Source organism: Trachemys scripta, chromosome 11 (genome assembly GCF_013100865.1).
Source record: "Trachemys scripta elegans isolate TJP31775 chromosome 11, CAS_Tse_1.0, whole genome shotgun sequence".
Taxonomy (NCBI): domain Eukaryota; kingdom Metazoa; phylum Chordata; order Testudines; family Emydidae; genus Trachemys; species Trachemys scripta.
In genome coordinates, this window is record NC_048308.1 from 30,266,476 (window position 1) to 30,283,755 (window position 17,280).

Here is a 17,280-nt window from a genome sequence, read left to right on the forward strand (position 1 = left end):
CTAGGAGATAGGATATCTCCATTAATTTATTTATTTATTTAAAATTGGCATACTATTATAGTTAAGAATCAAAATTTACATTTTCACACACACACTCATTATGGAATCACAGAAGTAAGACAATGATTAAGTTACAAAGATAAATTCCATTTCTAAATCTCAATTTTTAACTACCACCTATATGTGGGGGGGGAGGTGGGAGGCTTAAATTTTTGGCTTAAATTCTCAGACAAGATTTTCAAAATTGAGTGCCTAAAGTTAAGCTCCTACAGCCAGATCCTATACCCGAAAGGCTATCATGTTTCAGCAGATAATTAAGGCCTAAATCCTTATGCACATGCTTAACTTCAAGTGCAATAGGTAGCCAATGGAACTCCTTGTGAATAAAGTTAAGCACATTCATAACCGTATATAGCACTGTATGCTAAGTGGCCAGATTTTTAAGAGTGCTGAGTATACAGCTGTTCCCAATAAGGTCCATGGGAACTGCTGAGTGCTCAACACTTACGAAAAAAAAAAGACTTCTTATTTAGGAATATGAATATGGATTTAGGAACCTACCTATAGGGTCCTGAAAATCCTGGTGTTTATTTTCTTTAAATATAGATTTTATCGAAGACATATCTATATACATCAGACTAAAATTACACATTTCCAAAATACACTCAAACCCATGCAGTAATTTTTATACTTTGCGTGTTTAATCTTAGCCTACAGACTTTTTTTAAAGTCTGAAGAATGTAAATCAAATATTTTTAAGTTATAGGACTCTGATTTTTTGCTATGTTTGCTTTCATGTTACTCAAAAATGACCTTTAAAAGTTAGAACCTGTCATGAACACAGTATATGTAACATGTTTATTATGATTACTAATTATATATATTTTTGAAACATGCTCTACTGGCACTGTAGGCACATAGATTTGAAGACAGTCCTTTTCCAAAAAATTTACAGTTTAAAAGACAAGATTGAAGCCTGAATGAGGTAGGGGCCCTGTGGGGGAAAAAATAGTATGTGATCATGTTACTGAAGACTATCATACAGCATATGCACAAACAGGCCAAATTAAGATTGCACAAGCAACCTTAATTCTGGCATTTCCTAACTTCTGAACACCTAACTTCGCAATGTTAACCTTTTTAATGCATTTTTTGGATGTACTATATTAAATATTGTGCATAATGCTAGAGAAGAGTAAAGTATCAAGTCTTGTCAGTGTCACAGGTGGAAGAAACATTCAGGGCCTCTAACTCACAGCTGTGCTTTTTTGGGATTACTACCATAAACTCCACCCACCCACAACTCTACCCATCTCTCTCAAAATTCACATTTAATGGGAAAAAAGGCTTTTCACTGTTTTTAAAACACCTAAAGAGTGGTGTTTCGCACAAAATGTAGATCCTGTAATCACTCAGCATATAGAACTATTAATAAATTCATGGGAGTCTGTGAAAAGGACTGCAGGCTGAGGCCCAAATGTTTGGCAAAAATGAGTTTGACAAAAGCACTGAAGTCAAAGGCAATGGAGTTATACAGTTTACATTTTATTTATTAAATCTGCTCTTACTCAACATTCACTGGAGCTGCTGAAGGATAATTTGGGATTGAGATGGAGGGACATGAAAATAGTTGGTACTTAACTTCACAAATTCTTTGCTGCTAATATTTTAGCTATGTAAATTGGAAATATCTAACTCTTTAATTAAAGCTATCCTCTTAGTTTGGGAATCTATGTTCACTTTCCCATGATTCAATTTGGGAGAAATCCTGAACTCCAAGAAGATTAATGAATCTGACTATGGCAGAAGCTCTTGGTTTAATAAGGAATTATTTACATTGATGTTTTATAAAAAGTTAATGAACCTCCTTTATTTAACTCCTCAAAGAGGTCAGACTGTTTAACCAGGATTTTTCTGAAGTTTCTTTACTACTGATATCACCAGAATAGTAAGGGAATTGCTCATCTTTCATTAGCTTTGCTTTGGGCCCAGTCCTGCAAACATTTGCAAAAGTATAACCATTGAATTACAGAAAGGTTTATTCATTTAAGTAAGCACTTGCAAAAGTGCTGACATTTCACCAGGGTGCAAAAATTTATTTTCCGTTACAGTGTTCTTTATTATTTTTCACTAATGGACGATGAGATAAAAAGGCATCAATCTACTCCGTTGCTTTTTTTCCATATTCAGTGATTAAAAACATAGTAGCAAATAAAACAAACACCATAAACTTTTGCATCACTATTATTGTGCTCCACCTAAATTGCATACATAGGACTGTTGTATTTTTCTCTATATTTCCTCATACGTACTTTTTCCATTTGAACTGGGAGAACCCGAAAATAACTTATTTGTAATATAATCCTTTTTTAGCATTACATATAGAATTCCCAGTCTTGGTTCAATATGTATCTTAGGGATTTGTCTGATACAGGTACTGAAGTTTATTACACAGACTACTTACCAGACTATTGACTACTGCAAAGGAAATAATTATACCAAACTGGAGGAAATGTGAACCTTCCTAATTGTGCCTCTCTAATTGTATGCACAGATTAAAGTGTTTTTGACTTTATGCCCTTGAAAACAATAATTGCTTATGCTGAAGAAACCTGAGCAATTTTATTAGACCTGGGAGAACTATATTGGTAAAAGATGTAATATTATAATTAACACAATGGAACTGATGAACCCACAATCATTGGTGCTTTTTAAGAAGTTACATGTATGAATGAGATCTGAGGTTGGAAACTGAAACAAAGGTGAATATTTTATTCCATCTTCTCCACTTAGAATATCTTGCAAATTTAATGTAGGAGTGATTTAATGAAACTATGATTGTGGCAAAAAAATAAAATAATGAATAAAATAAGTACGAGCTTTGTTGCTTTGGCGGCAGTTTAGAAACAGAGCTAAATATTTTTCGGAAAATTTCTCTAGGACACGGCAACTCAAGTAAAAACTTGAGGAACCCTTCCAAATGTAAACTGTACTATATTATGCCAATTAGACTGAAGGATGAATCACCTATAAAGTTTATGGGGGAGAAGAAGTTTACAGCAAATCAGATTCCAGCCTGTTTGTAAGATTACAACATGCCTGTAGGAAAAAAATACACTTTTATGAATAAGGGCTAAACAAAAAGTCTGCACTCAAACCAAACAGAATGAACTATTCATGGTATACTGGAGTTTCTGACCGTCTTCACTACCATGATCTGTGTGACAGGAGGATACAAATCTTTTTTTAATTTAAATCGGATTTTTATTTAAAAAATAACAAGTTTATAAACCCAATTAAAATTACATTTGAAATTGACAACCTGTGTTAAGGCCAAAGCATCTTATAATCTATTAAAATAATTTAAATTAGATATAAAAATATTATTAAGCAGTACATATTTGCTGCCAGATTTTAAAGGAAGTCAAACCACTGAACTGGTGAAAGTTATTGCCAAAGCACCTTGAACCAAAGTGCTAAACCAGCTTTTGACAGCAGTAGCCTCTTCTGCTAATGCAGAGAGAATATTTTCTTCATTTCAGTTTATTCATTCAACGATATCAGTTCAATGACTAGTTCATTCAAAGTTTGTTCATTCAAAGTTGAGTAACCAGTTGGGAGCTGAAAAGACAGGAAAGCTTGTTTTCCTCTCCCAATTTATGAACAAAAACCAGGGAGAGAGAATTTGCTCTACTAGTAGTAAAATCTGGAAGGAGACAATGGCCAGAAACAATCCGTTCAATTCCCTAACAATAGATTATATTTCCTCTGTTCAATAAAATCAGTTTTAAATTCAAAACATATTTTAATCAACTTTTTTTTTAATTTATCCAACACATTAAAGGTAGTTTTACTTAATAGAAAAATTAAATTAAGTTTTTGCATATTTTTAATTTATTTGAATTTCCATTCAAATAGAGTTTGACACAAATCACAAATAAAATTCATCTAGTAAATACGAACTGCATTATTCACCACTTCCTATATAAAAAAATAAAAAATCAAGAATCTACATAATCACTTAAATAAATGTAAATAGATATAGCGTGTCTTTGTTAGCAAAAAGAAACACCAATTTACGCTAAATTTAGTTGCAAATCAACATGTTTTATTGGTTACCAACCAATGTGAAGTAAAAAAACAGTTACTAACCTGTTTTGTAACTGTTTTTCTTTGAGACACGATGCATATGTCCATTCCACTTCAGGTGCGAGGGTGCACAGAAACCAGAATTGTTTTTCCCATAGCAATACCCGTTGGGGTGGCATATGCGCCCTGTGCACGCTCATGCTGCTAGCCAATGGTATAAAGAGATCAGAGCAGCCCCAAACCTCCATCAGTTCCTTCGTACTGGATATTATTAAGTTAGACGGTGATACAAAGGGAAAGAAGGTGGGACATGGAATGGACACGTACAACACATCTTGAAGAACAACAGTTACACAATTTGTTAGTAACCATTTTTCCTTCTTTGAGTGATTCCACATGTCCATTCCATTCCAGGTGATTCACAAGTTGTTCAGCCAGGAGGTGAGGTTCAGAATCTACTTTAACAGAGACTAACACTGCTCGTCCAAATTTGGCATCATCTCTTGACTGTTGAGATACAGTGAAAAATTTGTGAAGTTAGGCACCAACAACCAGGTTACTGCTTTGCAAATGTCCCCTATAGATACATGACCCAGAAATGTAGCTGAAGCCCCATGAGCTCTTGTAGAGTAACATGGGGCCTCTGAAAACAACATCAGGATACGTATGATCTCACCTCTGACTCCAAAGAAGAGCAAAGTAACCCGACAGCCATGGTCATACAGTACCATGCAGTGCAGGCAATTGGGATCCGACCGACCTAGTTAGTACCAGGGAAAGCATGCTTGGTTTTCCCTAAGAGGATACCAGATAGCTAGGCCGCAACTCTGTAGAAGTCTTGCTTGCCGTCGGTATCGAGGTCTGTTGCACCAAAACTGAAGCGGAGTGGAATACCACTGCTGATGAAGTAGGTACTAGAGCTTGTGAAGTAGATGGTGCCAATAACTACATCCAACACAATCAGAGAATCCAGTACCGAGAGGCAGAGCAAGTCTTTAGCTGCTGCATCTGCCTCTCGCATTGTCAGTACCAAGAGACCAGTATAAGCAGATGTCTGCTGCATAGATAAAGTAGAAAGTGTAGCCAATAGAATCGATCTCAATGGTCCTCAGGTTGGAGCTGAAGTCATCACCTCTGCCTGATGGGTCAAGGAAGCATGAAATACTGGGGAGCACTTAGCCAGAGCTGGTGCTCTACCTCTGGTATCCACACTCCTGCTTGAGGGTCCCACCAAAAACCTTGGGCTTGTCTACATGGTACTACAGTCCAGACTTTTGGGGTGTGATCTGTACAGTGTTCAAATGCATTGCACTCAAACTGCCCTGTGTAGACCCTGCTGGAGCAAACTCAAAAGTACCTAGTTCCCATTAATGCGGCCCCCCTTTAAACAGGGTTAATGCAAACTAGGTACCTTTTAGTTTGTGCCAGTAGGGTCTACACAGCTAGAGCACTCTACAAATCACACACTCCTAGTCTGGACTGTGGCACTGAGCAGACAAGCCCTTAGATCTCCTAGAAGAAAGTGGCCTTCTAGCTCTAGAGGCACATAAGTCATCCATCTTCATCTCCTTACACAGTACCAGGGAAGAGGGAAATGGCTTTTTCTCCCTTCTGAAAATCTCTGATGAGGAGACACTGCAATGTCCAGAGGAGTGCTCCCAGATGGAATGGAGCCTCTCAGTGCATGTACCAAGCAACTTGGTTCTGAAAGAGGACACAAGGCAGCTTACATTAGAATGATACAAAGCCTCACCTCCCTATCTTTCTTAGTCCGAGGCTTAAGCCCCCTGCAAAAAAGGCATCCATTCTTAACATGACCCTCAAGTACACACTTAGGCACCGAGAGTAAGGGTTAACAACTAGCATGGACTTCTTACAGCTGTCGTAGGGTTTTTGAGGCCAGAGCCCTAGGCATGCCCTGATACGAAGTGTCCATGCAGAGAAAAATGTCTGATGCTCTTCAGTCAAACCACACTCCACCCCAGCTTCCGGAAAACTAAACTAAATTAATGAGTACCACAATAAAACTAACTATGGAACTAACTATTAACTGTTTACAAAGTTTAATAAACTTTCTCTAGAGGAAAGAGATAGAGATTGTATAGACAAGCATAGACACTCAGAATTCTGGCCACAGGCAGTGAAAAGGACCTGAGGGAGAGTCAGGGTAGCTCCTTTACCAGTACGAGTGTGAGGAGGGCAAACGCATTGCCCCGATGGGTACTGCTATGAGAAGACATCTCCAACTTCAGTGCACTGGGCGCACACACACACACACACACACACACCCCTGACGTAGAATGGACATTTGCAATCACTCAAAGAACCTTTCTTCAGGCACATAACTAAAATGTACAAATGCAAAACATTATTAAAATAGATTATTTAAATCAAAGTTTCCTGCTTGCTGATTTGAATCATAATCAAAATAGCTGATTTAAATTGCTTTGATTTAAATCAATCCACCCTGCTCTCGGACAAAAAGGAAACAATGGTCTCGTATAAAGAATAAAGTTAACAATCAAAAGAAAAGCTAGTGAAACGTCTACATGCTGACTCAAAAGATATGCAAAGGACTATTGAATTTTCTAATGAAGACAAAATAAACTTAGATATTTTACTATCCTAAACGTAAGAACTACCAACTTTATTCTCTCTTTAAAAAGATCTTTATTGTACTTATTAAATTGTGTGCAAATTACCAAAATACTTCTAAAAATAGAGTACACTACAGGAGACACACACAGACAACATAAATAGGGCAAAGAGAGAAGAAAACGGTGATAAATCCTCAATGTGACCTAAGAGATTTTAGTCACATATAAATTAACTCCTACTGTATGTTAGGAAACCACCGTATAACCAAAACCTTACAATTGCAAGTGGCGGAGACCAATGAGGATGGACACACACATCTGGATTTTTTGGAAAAGTGTGGAAAAAGAAGAGACCCTCATCAGCTTAGCTGGTCCATTTAAAGTGAGAAACTCCTCTAGTGGCTTCTTTTCGAGCAATTACAAAGAAATATTGTTGAGATACTGCCTCAGACACAGCAGACTACTTTATTTTTTATATTTTCCAGAGCAAAGCTGAAAGTGAGTGGTACTAGGCTGGGACAGAAAGAACACACTGGTTTTAAGTGATCAGGGCCGGAGAGTTCTTCAGTTTGATGGAATAGGTTTCAGCCAATTCCACTAGAAGGAACTACATTTGCTTTGGACTATGGTGAGCTACTTGCAATGTAAGGTCCTGTCTACAGACCTTCAACATTAATAAAGATTATTAGGACCTTCAACATTAATAAAGATAACAGACAGTATATTTACATGAACTTTTCCCTAGAAAGAAGGGAGAAAGCATTGCAAGTTTCTATTATACAGCTGACTGACATCTTCATATTCTAGATCTTCCCTGAGTAAGGAGATCCTGAAATGTTGGTTTATTCATGAGTTGTTGTTCCAGAGATACAGATAAAATGAGACTTGCACTCCTATAGTAATTAATATGTCCAGTTGACATATGGCTTTCCCAGCTGAGTTTGGATGGCCAGAATACAGTAATTTCAGACTGTGATGTTTGGAAATCCAAATATTTGACCAGGAGGTCCATAAGAGAAAGCCCTTCTCCTACAAACCTAATCAGAGGACACAGAATTAGGGTAGTGACTGGGCTTAACTCTGACTAAGAGACGTACATTCAGGAATCTGAACTTTAGTTTTATCAGGTCTATCCCTAAACATTCTATCCCTATGTACAATATATGTACACTTGGGATCGGCTGCACTGATTTTTCATGTTGATCTTTTCTGCAATACTAGTGAGGTTGCTTTATAAATTAAACAGTCTTAGAGTTAGCAAAACATCATTGGTTTCTATTGTATAACTAAAACATAGAAACAACTTCAGCCTGATATGCAGTTTACTCTGTATCTGTCTTAAAGATTTTCATTTGATGTACTAGTTTTACCTTATTATGCCTAATCCTGTAATACATGCAGCATTCTGAAATTGTCTAAAATATGCTACATACATGCAAATCATACTGCAAATTAATAAAATATAATTAATTAAGAATATTTACCGCATGTGTTGATTGTGGAGCTAAGTGATGCAGCTCCAGTGGAAAGGCCAGCTTTCGAAACTGCTGATGCTACAGAAGGTGTAGAAGATGCAGGAGAGGAAGTAGCTGTAGTAGAGGAGGCTGATGATGATGTTAGTCGCTCTCCTGACTCCATATCTGTAAGAAACAGAACAAATATTTTTCTACCCATTAAGGAAATGAATGGCAGGCGAATTGTAGGGAAACCACCCACCAAAATACAAATATACATGGAATTAAACCTAAGATGTTTAAAGACAGTTAGCGAAGGAATAAATTAAAAGAACAAATTTATAATCCATCAAAAAGTTTAAATAAAAAAAAAAACAGGAAATTATCTTCTGCAAAGATTAAAAGGACAGTGCAAAGTTTTTAGATAATTCTGTTATGCAAGGAGAGTGATTTATTTAAATTCTGCTTTTTCTGGGTCTTATTTTATTTAATGACTTTCTTCTGTATTTGTAACTGCACAGGCATTAGCTGTTCCCGGTACATTTTAAGAAAAAGTAATTGAAGTGAATATAATTTGTATACTGTAAAATGTTTAATATTAAAGAAAACAGTTTAATAAAATGAGAATTGTATCTGCTTTAAATAAGCTAGTTATTTCCTTTCCACATAAGATCCTTATCCAGCATCTTCCCTGCTAGCTAGAGCAGGTGGAATGCACTATATATGTGCACTAAATGGTCTGGTACCTACTTATCCAAAGGATAGCTTCTTTTCCTGTGCCATACCGGGGGCGTGGCTCAGCATTCACGTCGCACTCCCTGTCAGTACCCAGCCCACGCCAGGAAAGCTAATAATCCAACCAGTGGACAAAATTCAGTTATGAATCCTGGTCACATGCCACCTGAGGCACGCTGCACATGTGCTAAGATGACGACTGCCACATTTGCAATCAGCAGAAACACCCCAATTCAGTGAGAGAGCATTGAGTCAGCCAGCATTGTGTTCTCTAGGACAGCACCTAAGCTTTGGAACTTGCTCCCTACTTGATTTGAAACAATGTCCAGGGCATGCTGCGAGGACCATCTGTTCTCCCAAGAGGTGAGAGATTGAGAGAGTTCTGGTGGAAACTAAATGTAAAGATCTTAAAATGTTTCTTGTGCTGAGTTTTTATATGTTTATATATTATATACAGCATTTTAAATGTGTTGTGGAGAGTCTAGAGCAAAGGGTAACGGCCCCTTTTTTAATTAGTGTACAGATGAAAATAAATGAAATGTATTATCAAAAATAATTAATTCCAACAAAATATTGAAACCTGTTGGAAAATTAATTTCTCAAATATATTTACAACAGTTACATTCAGACAAATGAAACAATGAAAAGAATGACAAACACATGGAAAACTGCACCAAATGGCCATTTGAGCCAGTCTGTCAAGTCTGCAGGAGATTCAGGATAGAGTTGAAGTGGGGATCAGTGTCCCCAAACCCCATGATGTTGATCTATAATTACAACTCCAGGGAGACCCCAGAGTCCATTCCAATAGTTCTGGGGTCTCCTGTAAATCTGTATTAAGAATGTTGATACATTTTAGTTTTAAAAACAGTTAGACCTATCCCTTTGTGCAACAACCCCATCATCATGGAAACCCCTCCAGCCTCAAAGTTGGTAGCCTGGTTCAACCCTGGGCTGGGCTGCCAACTGGATGGGGATCCCAGGTCTCTGAGTACAAGCATTCTGACCTCAACAACAGCTCAGACACACACTCTCACCTTTAAGCTTTTTAGAACAAGGATTTCCTTTACTGCGCATATTGTACAGGGCAGACACATTGTCAGTTCCAAACAACCAATTAAGTAAACAGTAATAATTTATTAACTGTAAAAGTACAGTTACTCCCGATCTGGTGGTAGAGTAACTGATGAATTCCCAAATGACTATTCGAAAGGCCAGCATACAGAGCACCTCCACTTGGACCTTGACTCACTCCCCCTCCTCCACAAATACACAAGTTCTTGTGCTATTCGGGCATTAGAAGGTAAGGATTAAGGAGAAAACAAACAGGTAAGTGACCTACTACCAGCTGTGGAGTGTTCACTGCTGGAAACTATGCTACAGGGAATACACAGGACCCAGGCAATACACAGACAGTAAGTCCTGCATAATATTTTGCAGGATTTGGCCCAGAAGTATGGATCTTAGACTAGTTTAATTAAATGCTAACTATATTTAACACACTGTTTAATCATAAACTGTCAGTGTACATAATTGAAGTTCAACTATAAGTATAGCTGTGTCAAAGACTAGATTATACTTCTTCAAAGTCCATAGAATTCTTTTTATTCTTTCTTGACTTTTTTGAATAAAGATAAATGATTCAGTGCGGTTTTTCATAAAAAAATAAAGCACAACACTTGCAGCGCAGCATTCATAAGTAAATGCTATATTAACAAGCTCACATGTGCACCAGTGCATAACGTTCAGACGAGTGCTAAAGAAGCCTGCTTGAGTTCCTAATGGCTTAAATACACACCAAGAGGCAAAATCTGCTTAATCCAAAGGGAAAGGAAGATGGACTTGTGTGTAACCAGAATTCTCCAAATATGGGTCTCTATAAGAGTTATGTGCTATGCAACTCAATCAGCAGTTCTTATGGCAGTTTCATCATTAGTGGGCTCATATACACTGCCTTATGAATGTGATGTCCCAGAGTTATAAAAAAGCCATTCTTCCCTGACCCTGCTCAGTTCCTGTTTCTTGTAAACAGAATACTCCAAAGAAGCAAGGGAAAAGAGAGGATCAACATGGGTCTGTATATACAATGTACTTGGAACATATTAGTACCAGGTAAGTGATCCACATTTCTCCTTCGTGAAATTGCCTCTGTATACAAGTTGCAGCCTTACAACCTTATTAATTTCAGTGAAAGCAGTGTGGCTAAACCAGGGATCGGCAACCTTTGGCACGCAGCCTGGCAGGGTAAGCCCCCTGGAGGGCTGGGCTGGTTTGTTTACCTGCTGCGTCTGCAGGTTTGGCCAATCGCAACTCCCACTGTCCGCAGTTCGCTGCTCCAGGCCAATGGGGGCTGCAGGAAGCAGCGGCCAACACATCCCTCAGCCCACACGGCTTCCTGCAACCCCCATTGGCCTTGAGCGGTGAACCGTGGCCAGTGGGAGCTGCGATCGGCCGAACCTGCGGACGCGGCAGGTAAACGAAGCGGCCCGGCCTGCCAGGGGGCTTACCCTGGCAGGCTCTGTGCCAAAGGTTGCTGATCCCTGGGCTAAAACCTGTAGTTCGCTTTGAAAACCTCCCCAAAGTCTTTCTGTTGTTAAAACTCTTCACTGCTTAAAAAGCCATCTGGATAATCTCTAGGCAAAGAATTCAATGTTTAGAGTCAGGGCCGGCTCCAGGCACCAGCTTCTCAAGCAGGAGCTTGGGGCGGCCGCTCTGGAGAGGGGCGGTGTGTCCACGTATTCGGCGGCAATTCGGCGGACGGTCCCTCACTCCCGATTGGAGCAAAGGACTTACCGCCGAATTTCCGTCGCAGATCGTGATCGCGGCTTTTTTTTTTTTTTGGTTTTGGCTGCTTGGGGCGGCCAAAACCCTGGAGCCGTCCCTGTTTAGAGTTTCTCTCAAGGCTACAAACAAATGGGATGATCTCAAAAAGAGTTCAGCCATTTGTAAGTAATACAAGGGTCCACTGGCAGATAATTTAGGCTATCTAGGCTCCTCATGCATGCTATCAGGCATTGAGGAAAACACTGAAACAACAGGATTTGATTTAATTGAAACTTTTATATCACCTTAGGCAGAAACTCTAGATGGGGGTGCAGCACTATTTTATCTTTGCAATCACTTCTTAAGAAGAGTCCACCATTAAAGTCTGAATTTCGTACACCTTTTAGGAACACCTGATAGCTTCTAAAAAGGAAACTTTAATGAACAAACTATAATGGTCAATACCCCCAATGATTCAAAGGGAACAGGGCAGGAACCTAGTAAAACCCAAGTTCATCTCCTGAGAACTATCATGCTGATAAATTTGAAGGGAAGCGTTACAGGTGTAAAATAGCTAGCAAAAACACTTCAGATCCCTAGGAGGTAAAAATTGCACTCTTTTAAACTGCACTAATAATGATAAATCTGTAACCTCTTGTATACAAATTAAACCAAGACCTTCAAAACCAAGATGATATCAGTAACTATTACCTATTTTTTACTGAGTCAACCTGATAGAAGAGTGACCTTCCTTACTGCCTTCCCTGAATGTTGTACCTCCTACAAGTCATCCCAATAGTTCTACCTATAAAGAACAAAAAGGAATTACACAGAATATATAGCAATTTTATAGGGCATGGAAACAGAATTTATGGATCCATGGTTAGCTGATAGAAAACAAAACAAGACATTAACCTTCCCAAATGGAAATTCTGTAACTGGGAAACTAATTTAATATAGCAGGAACTAGTTTCATTTTATAGAAACTCAAAACAGCAGCCCCACACAGCCAACCACTGAACCAGCTTATTGGTTTTATTCTTTACAACTTAATTTATTACATAGAAACTTTGCTCCCTCAGGAGATCAGACAACATCGAATCTGCAAATATAGAAACATGCTATCAGATAGCTCAATGTAGTGCCAAAATTCTCAATTACCTCTTGGCTACATAGGCTACAAAAGCTTTTCCTACAGGACAGGAGCAAGCTAACTTTACACGATGCAGGAGATGAAAATGCCAGATAACTCCTAACCTTAGACATTTCACTAAGGCATGACATGATTAAAGTAAGGAGCTCAGATTTTAAATTCAATCTACCTTTTCAGGATTTCTAATAATTAGACATTTCCTACACAGTTACTAAAGGAGACACTCCACAACTGAGAAAGAAGTGTCTGGTTTTTGACTGGAGCACCCGGTTGAAAAAGTACCCTGGCGGCTCCAGTCAGCAATGCTGACTAGGCTGTTAAAACTCTGGTTGGCGGCGCAGTGGCTGGCAGGTTTCGTGCCTGGCTATGGGGAAGCAGCCGACACGTCTGACTCCTAGGCAGAGGGGCAGCAGGAGGCTTCGCGCACTGCCCCTGCCTGTAGGCTCCGCCCCGAGCACCAGCTTCGCAGTTCCCATTGGCTGGGAACAACACCCAATGGAAGCTGCGAAGGCGGCGCCTGCGGGCGGGTGACAGCACATAGAGCCCCCTGGCTGCGCCTCCGCCTAGAAGCCAGAGGACCATGTCACTGCTTCCCAGGAGCCGCCTGAAGACAGTGCTGCCTGGAGCCCACATCCCAATCCCCCAGGAGTGGGGTCTCAGAGAAGGGAGTGGGGCAAGTCAAGGGTATTCGGTTTTCTGCAATCAGAAAGTTAGGGATGGATGTTCTTATCTCCATTGTAAAACATCTTCGGGAAACACTTGCAAATATATACCACAAGTTCTTTACCCTGGACTTGAAATACTTGAATATCCCTTTAAAGTTTCCATCTGCCACACCTGCAATCAAACGCAGTATTCCATGCTGCAAATAGTTTAGTATTTTCATTTGATTTTGAACAAATCCAGAATATATATTTGATGCTTTAAATATGATTTCCAATCATGCTCATTCTTCCTTCCTGCATGGTGGGGTAATTCACTCTAAAGGGACATGATTTCTAAAGCATACTAATGTGTTGCACGTTACTGGATTCATGTAGAACCTGATAGTGTCCTTTAACAGAGTATTGTTTTAAACAACACTACATTGTAGACCTTGCTGGTGTGCTTTAATGTAGTGCTGTTTGAAACAGTACTCTCTTAAAGGATACCAGCAGGTTCTACACGAACCAAATACCTGCAACACAGTATGTTTTAGAAATCATGCCCTCTTAGCGCACATTACCCCACTGCCTTTGGTGTTTAATCCTTTACGACATCCTCTGGGAACTGCCCCATGCGACTAGCTCGCTGGTATGGATTTAAATATACAGAACACAGATATCTATACCGGGCAAAAAGTTTATACAAGGTCTATTGTCTTCCAACAAAGCCCACATTACAGATAGGATAATGTGAATCTTAACCTACAAAAATATCACATCAGTTCAATAACAGCTAAAGAACGATTCTATAAACTATTGGAGCACATATGTAAAGTAGCCAGATATTTATTAAATGATAAAACAATTGCCTCAGTCTCTAGATAAATGCAAGTTATAGTCAAACAAATGTGTTGCCAAGATATTAGCAGATTTGATTTTTAGATGTCTAATTAGTATTAGATGTATGTAAGGGAAATTGTATTTAAAATTTTTCATTACTATGTTAATATTAACTTGCAAAAGGAAAGACAAAACTAAGCATTCATGTCTACATCATGATTTAATACAGTTTCCCTTTTACTTCTATCTGATAAAACATTTCATACTCTTCATTCTCTTTACAAAACTGTTCCTCTTTCTGTTTATCTTGAATGCAATAAAAACAACATTAAAATACTGCTTCCTCAAACTAACCAATTGTACAAGTAGTGCTTTTTTAAAAAACTACCGGTAAGCCATCCAAAGTGTATGATACCTTACATTATATACTGTACTGGGGAAGATAGCCTCAATAAAATACGGTAAGGTTTGAAAAGCTACTTACAGAATTGTTTTCCATAACTATTTTTATTAAGATTTTTACTAAAACAAATTCTCTCATAGTATTGGTAACGTAGCACAATATGTCATGTATATTCTTATAGATATTGCTGTTTTAATAACTAACAATAACTAACATTGAAACAATAATCTGACTTACAAAAATTGCCCTTTAAAAGCAAAAACAAAATTAATGTAATGTGGCATTTCATTCGTCGTTGTTTTTTAACTCGGAGCAGTACAACATTGACATTTCTGACAGGATTTAGAACCTAGAATATATTGCTCTGTTCCTAGAGACATAGTTTTGCTTTTAAGGCAAAACCTTAATTGTGTTTAGTTAGTGTATTATTCTAAACCACAACAGATGGTTGACACTGTAAAAGATAATCCCTGAAAGACTCATTAATGAGGATCAGCAATAATTAGATGATAGACTTCATGTCTTCTGTAACTAACAAGTCTATGGACAACAACAAAAAATTTTACAAAAAGCCACTGCCCTCTTTGTAAAGTTCAGCAAGTATATATTACCTTTGTTGATCCACAATATATGTTGCCAACTAATATTTAGATCTGTTACAACTTATTAAAAATTACACATTTTATACAATATAACTTCAACCAAATAAGTTAAATCGAGAACACAATTACACCGCTACCTTTATATAACGCGACCCGATACAACACGAATTCGGATATAAACACGGTAAAGCAGTGCTCCGGGGGGGACAAGGCTGAGCACTCCAGTGGATCAAAGCAAGTTCAATATAACGCAGTTTCACCTATAACATGGTAAGATTTTTTGGCTCCCGAGGACAGCGTTATATCGAGGTAGAGGTGTACTTCTGTTTCCCAAGTGTACACTAGCAGTTTGTGCCAGTTTCCCTAAACTCTCTGCCATAAGTGCAAATTTATCTTCCTGGCTCCTTACTAATTAACTATATTTTCCGAAGTAGATGAATAACAATTTGTGAATGCACACTGAACCAAACGTAGAGGAAAACAAACTGAACTAGGTGCATCTTTTTATAAGCAAGCAATAGTCTTTTGCTTTTACATGCAAAAAACTGTTTAAATGCTGCCTAGCAACCATGAGTAATAATGGAAAATGCAAAAATATGCCAAGTCCAATTGAAAAGAAATATATTCACACCAGTAAATTAACAACCAATTTTATAAGGTAAATGTTCCAGTAATTAAAACTCCATATAATTTAGTTAAAACTATATTCAAGATCGATGGTCAAATCTCTGATCAAATTAAGACTTCATAATATACACATTTACACTACATAAACACTTCTTTGTATTTAATAACTATATTTTTCTTTCATGTGATCAGATACTGACAAATGATTCTTTTTCAAGGAGGCATCAATATGTATAGCAACCAGAAAATCAGTATATGGTAGGATGTTTGAATTCCGTGCAGCTATGCAGAAACAAAATTAAGCAATACTCATACATAAGCCTACTGATGTTCAAACAGAACATGTATATTCTTATAAATATTTCTGTTTTAATAACTATCATTAACCCAACAGAGACAAGAAGTCCAGAATGCAAAAATTAATACTGATACACAATACACAAGGTGCTGAGCCTCTGGCCCCATCCAGCAAAACATTTAAGCATATTGTGTAGATATAAGAAATTGATTATTCCACTGAAATCAATGAGACTGTTCACATACTTAAAGTTACACACTTAATTGGTTTGCTAGATTAGGCCAGAGTGCCCAGTCCCTCACAGGATGGTGCCCCAAAGGTACAGTACAATATGTTTGGTAGCAATAAATATCTGGGAAGGTTTAATGATAGCGTTTGATATAAATACTGAATGAATTATGTCAAACACTTGGAGCTTAGGCTCATTTTACAAAATACAATCCACATCTTGCTCCCGCCCTCTCCATGGGATGTATGCCTGAAAAGACAGGGGGGCACATGTGAGTGGCTGCAGAGGGTCAGCAAAAGGCGGGGGTGGGGGAGTGATCTGCACAACCTGCATGCCAGCAGCAAGTAGGGACTCTAGTCTGCTGTGGTATACAGAGGTTTGGCAGATGAAGTAGGGAAAGAACAGTGACACTGCCAGTGAATCCACTACAACATTCACTGGCCAACTTCCATACAGTCACAGAACCATTTCCACTGATGCTCCACAGCCCTGGGCATGAGGCAGAATGCCATTTTACCAACTCCTGCTGAGTACCACTGTGCAAATCCTGTTTCTAGGCCTTCATACAAATGAGAGATTTTCTTTTTCTGGGTAAAGAGGTTTTTTTAAAACTCTGTAAGAGTGTTGCCATTGTTAATAAGCCTTAATGATTAATGTTTGTATAGTGCTTCAAAAATATAAGTACCATATAAGTGCTACATATTATTACTGTTAAAGGCAATATTTGTATTAATATCACCTTTCAGAACTTACGTAGCATCAGCACTTCCTTTAAAAACTCCTCTTTAGGACAAACACATTATATCACACCTTGGCAAGCTTGAAAAATGAAATGTTTTAGCAAAA

The 17,280-nt window shown here is 38.2% G+C and overlaps 1 protein-coding gene across 1 annotated transcript in view; it reads right to left on the reverse strand.

The window, feature by feature from the left end:
* Positions 1-17,280, reverse strand: part of BAZ2B (bromodomain adjacent to zinc finger domain 2B) — a gene marked incomplete in the record, with an annotated part of 274,297 nt that overhangs the window by 151,683 nt on the left and 105,334 nt on the right. The window contains 1 exon segment of the mRNA XM_034785683.1: positions 8,171-8,326. Coding sequence (XP_034641574.1) covers positions 8,171-8,324 — 154 coding nt within the window.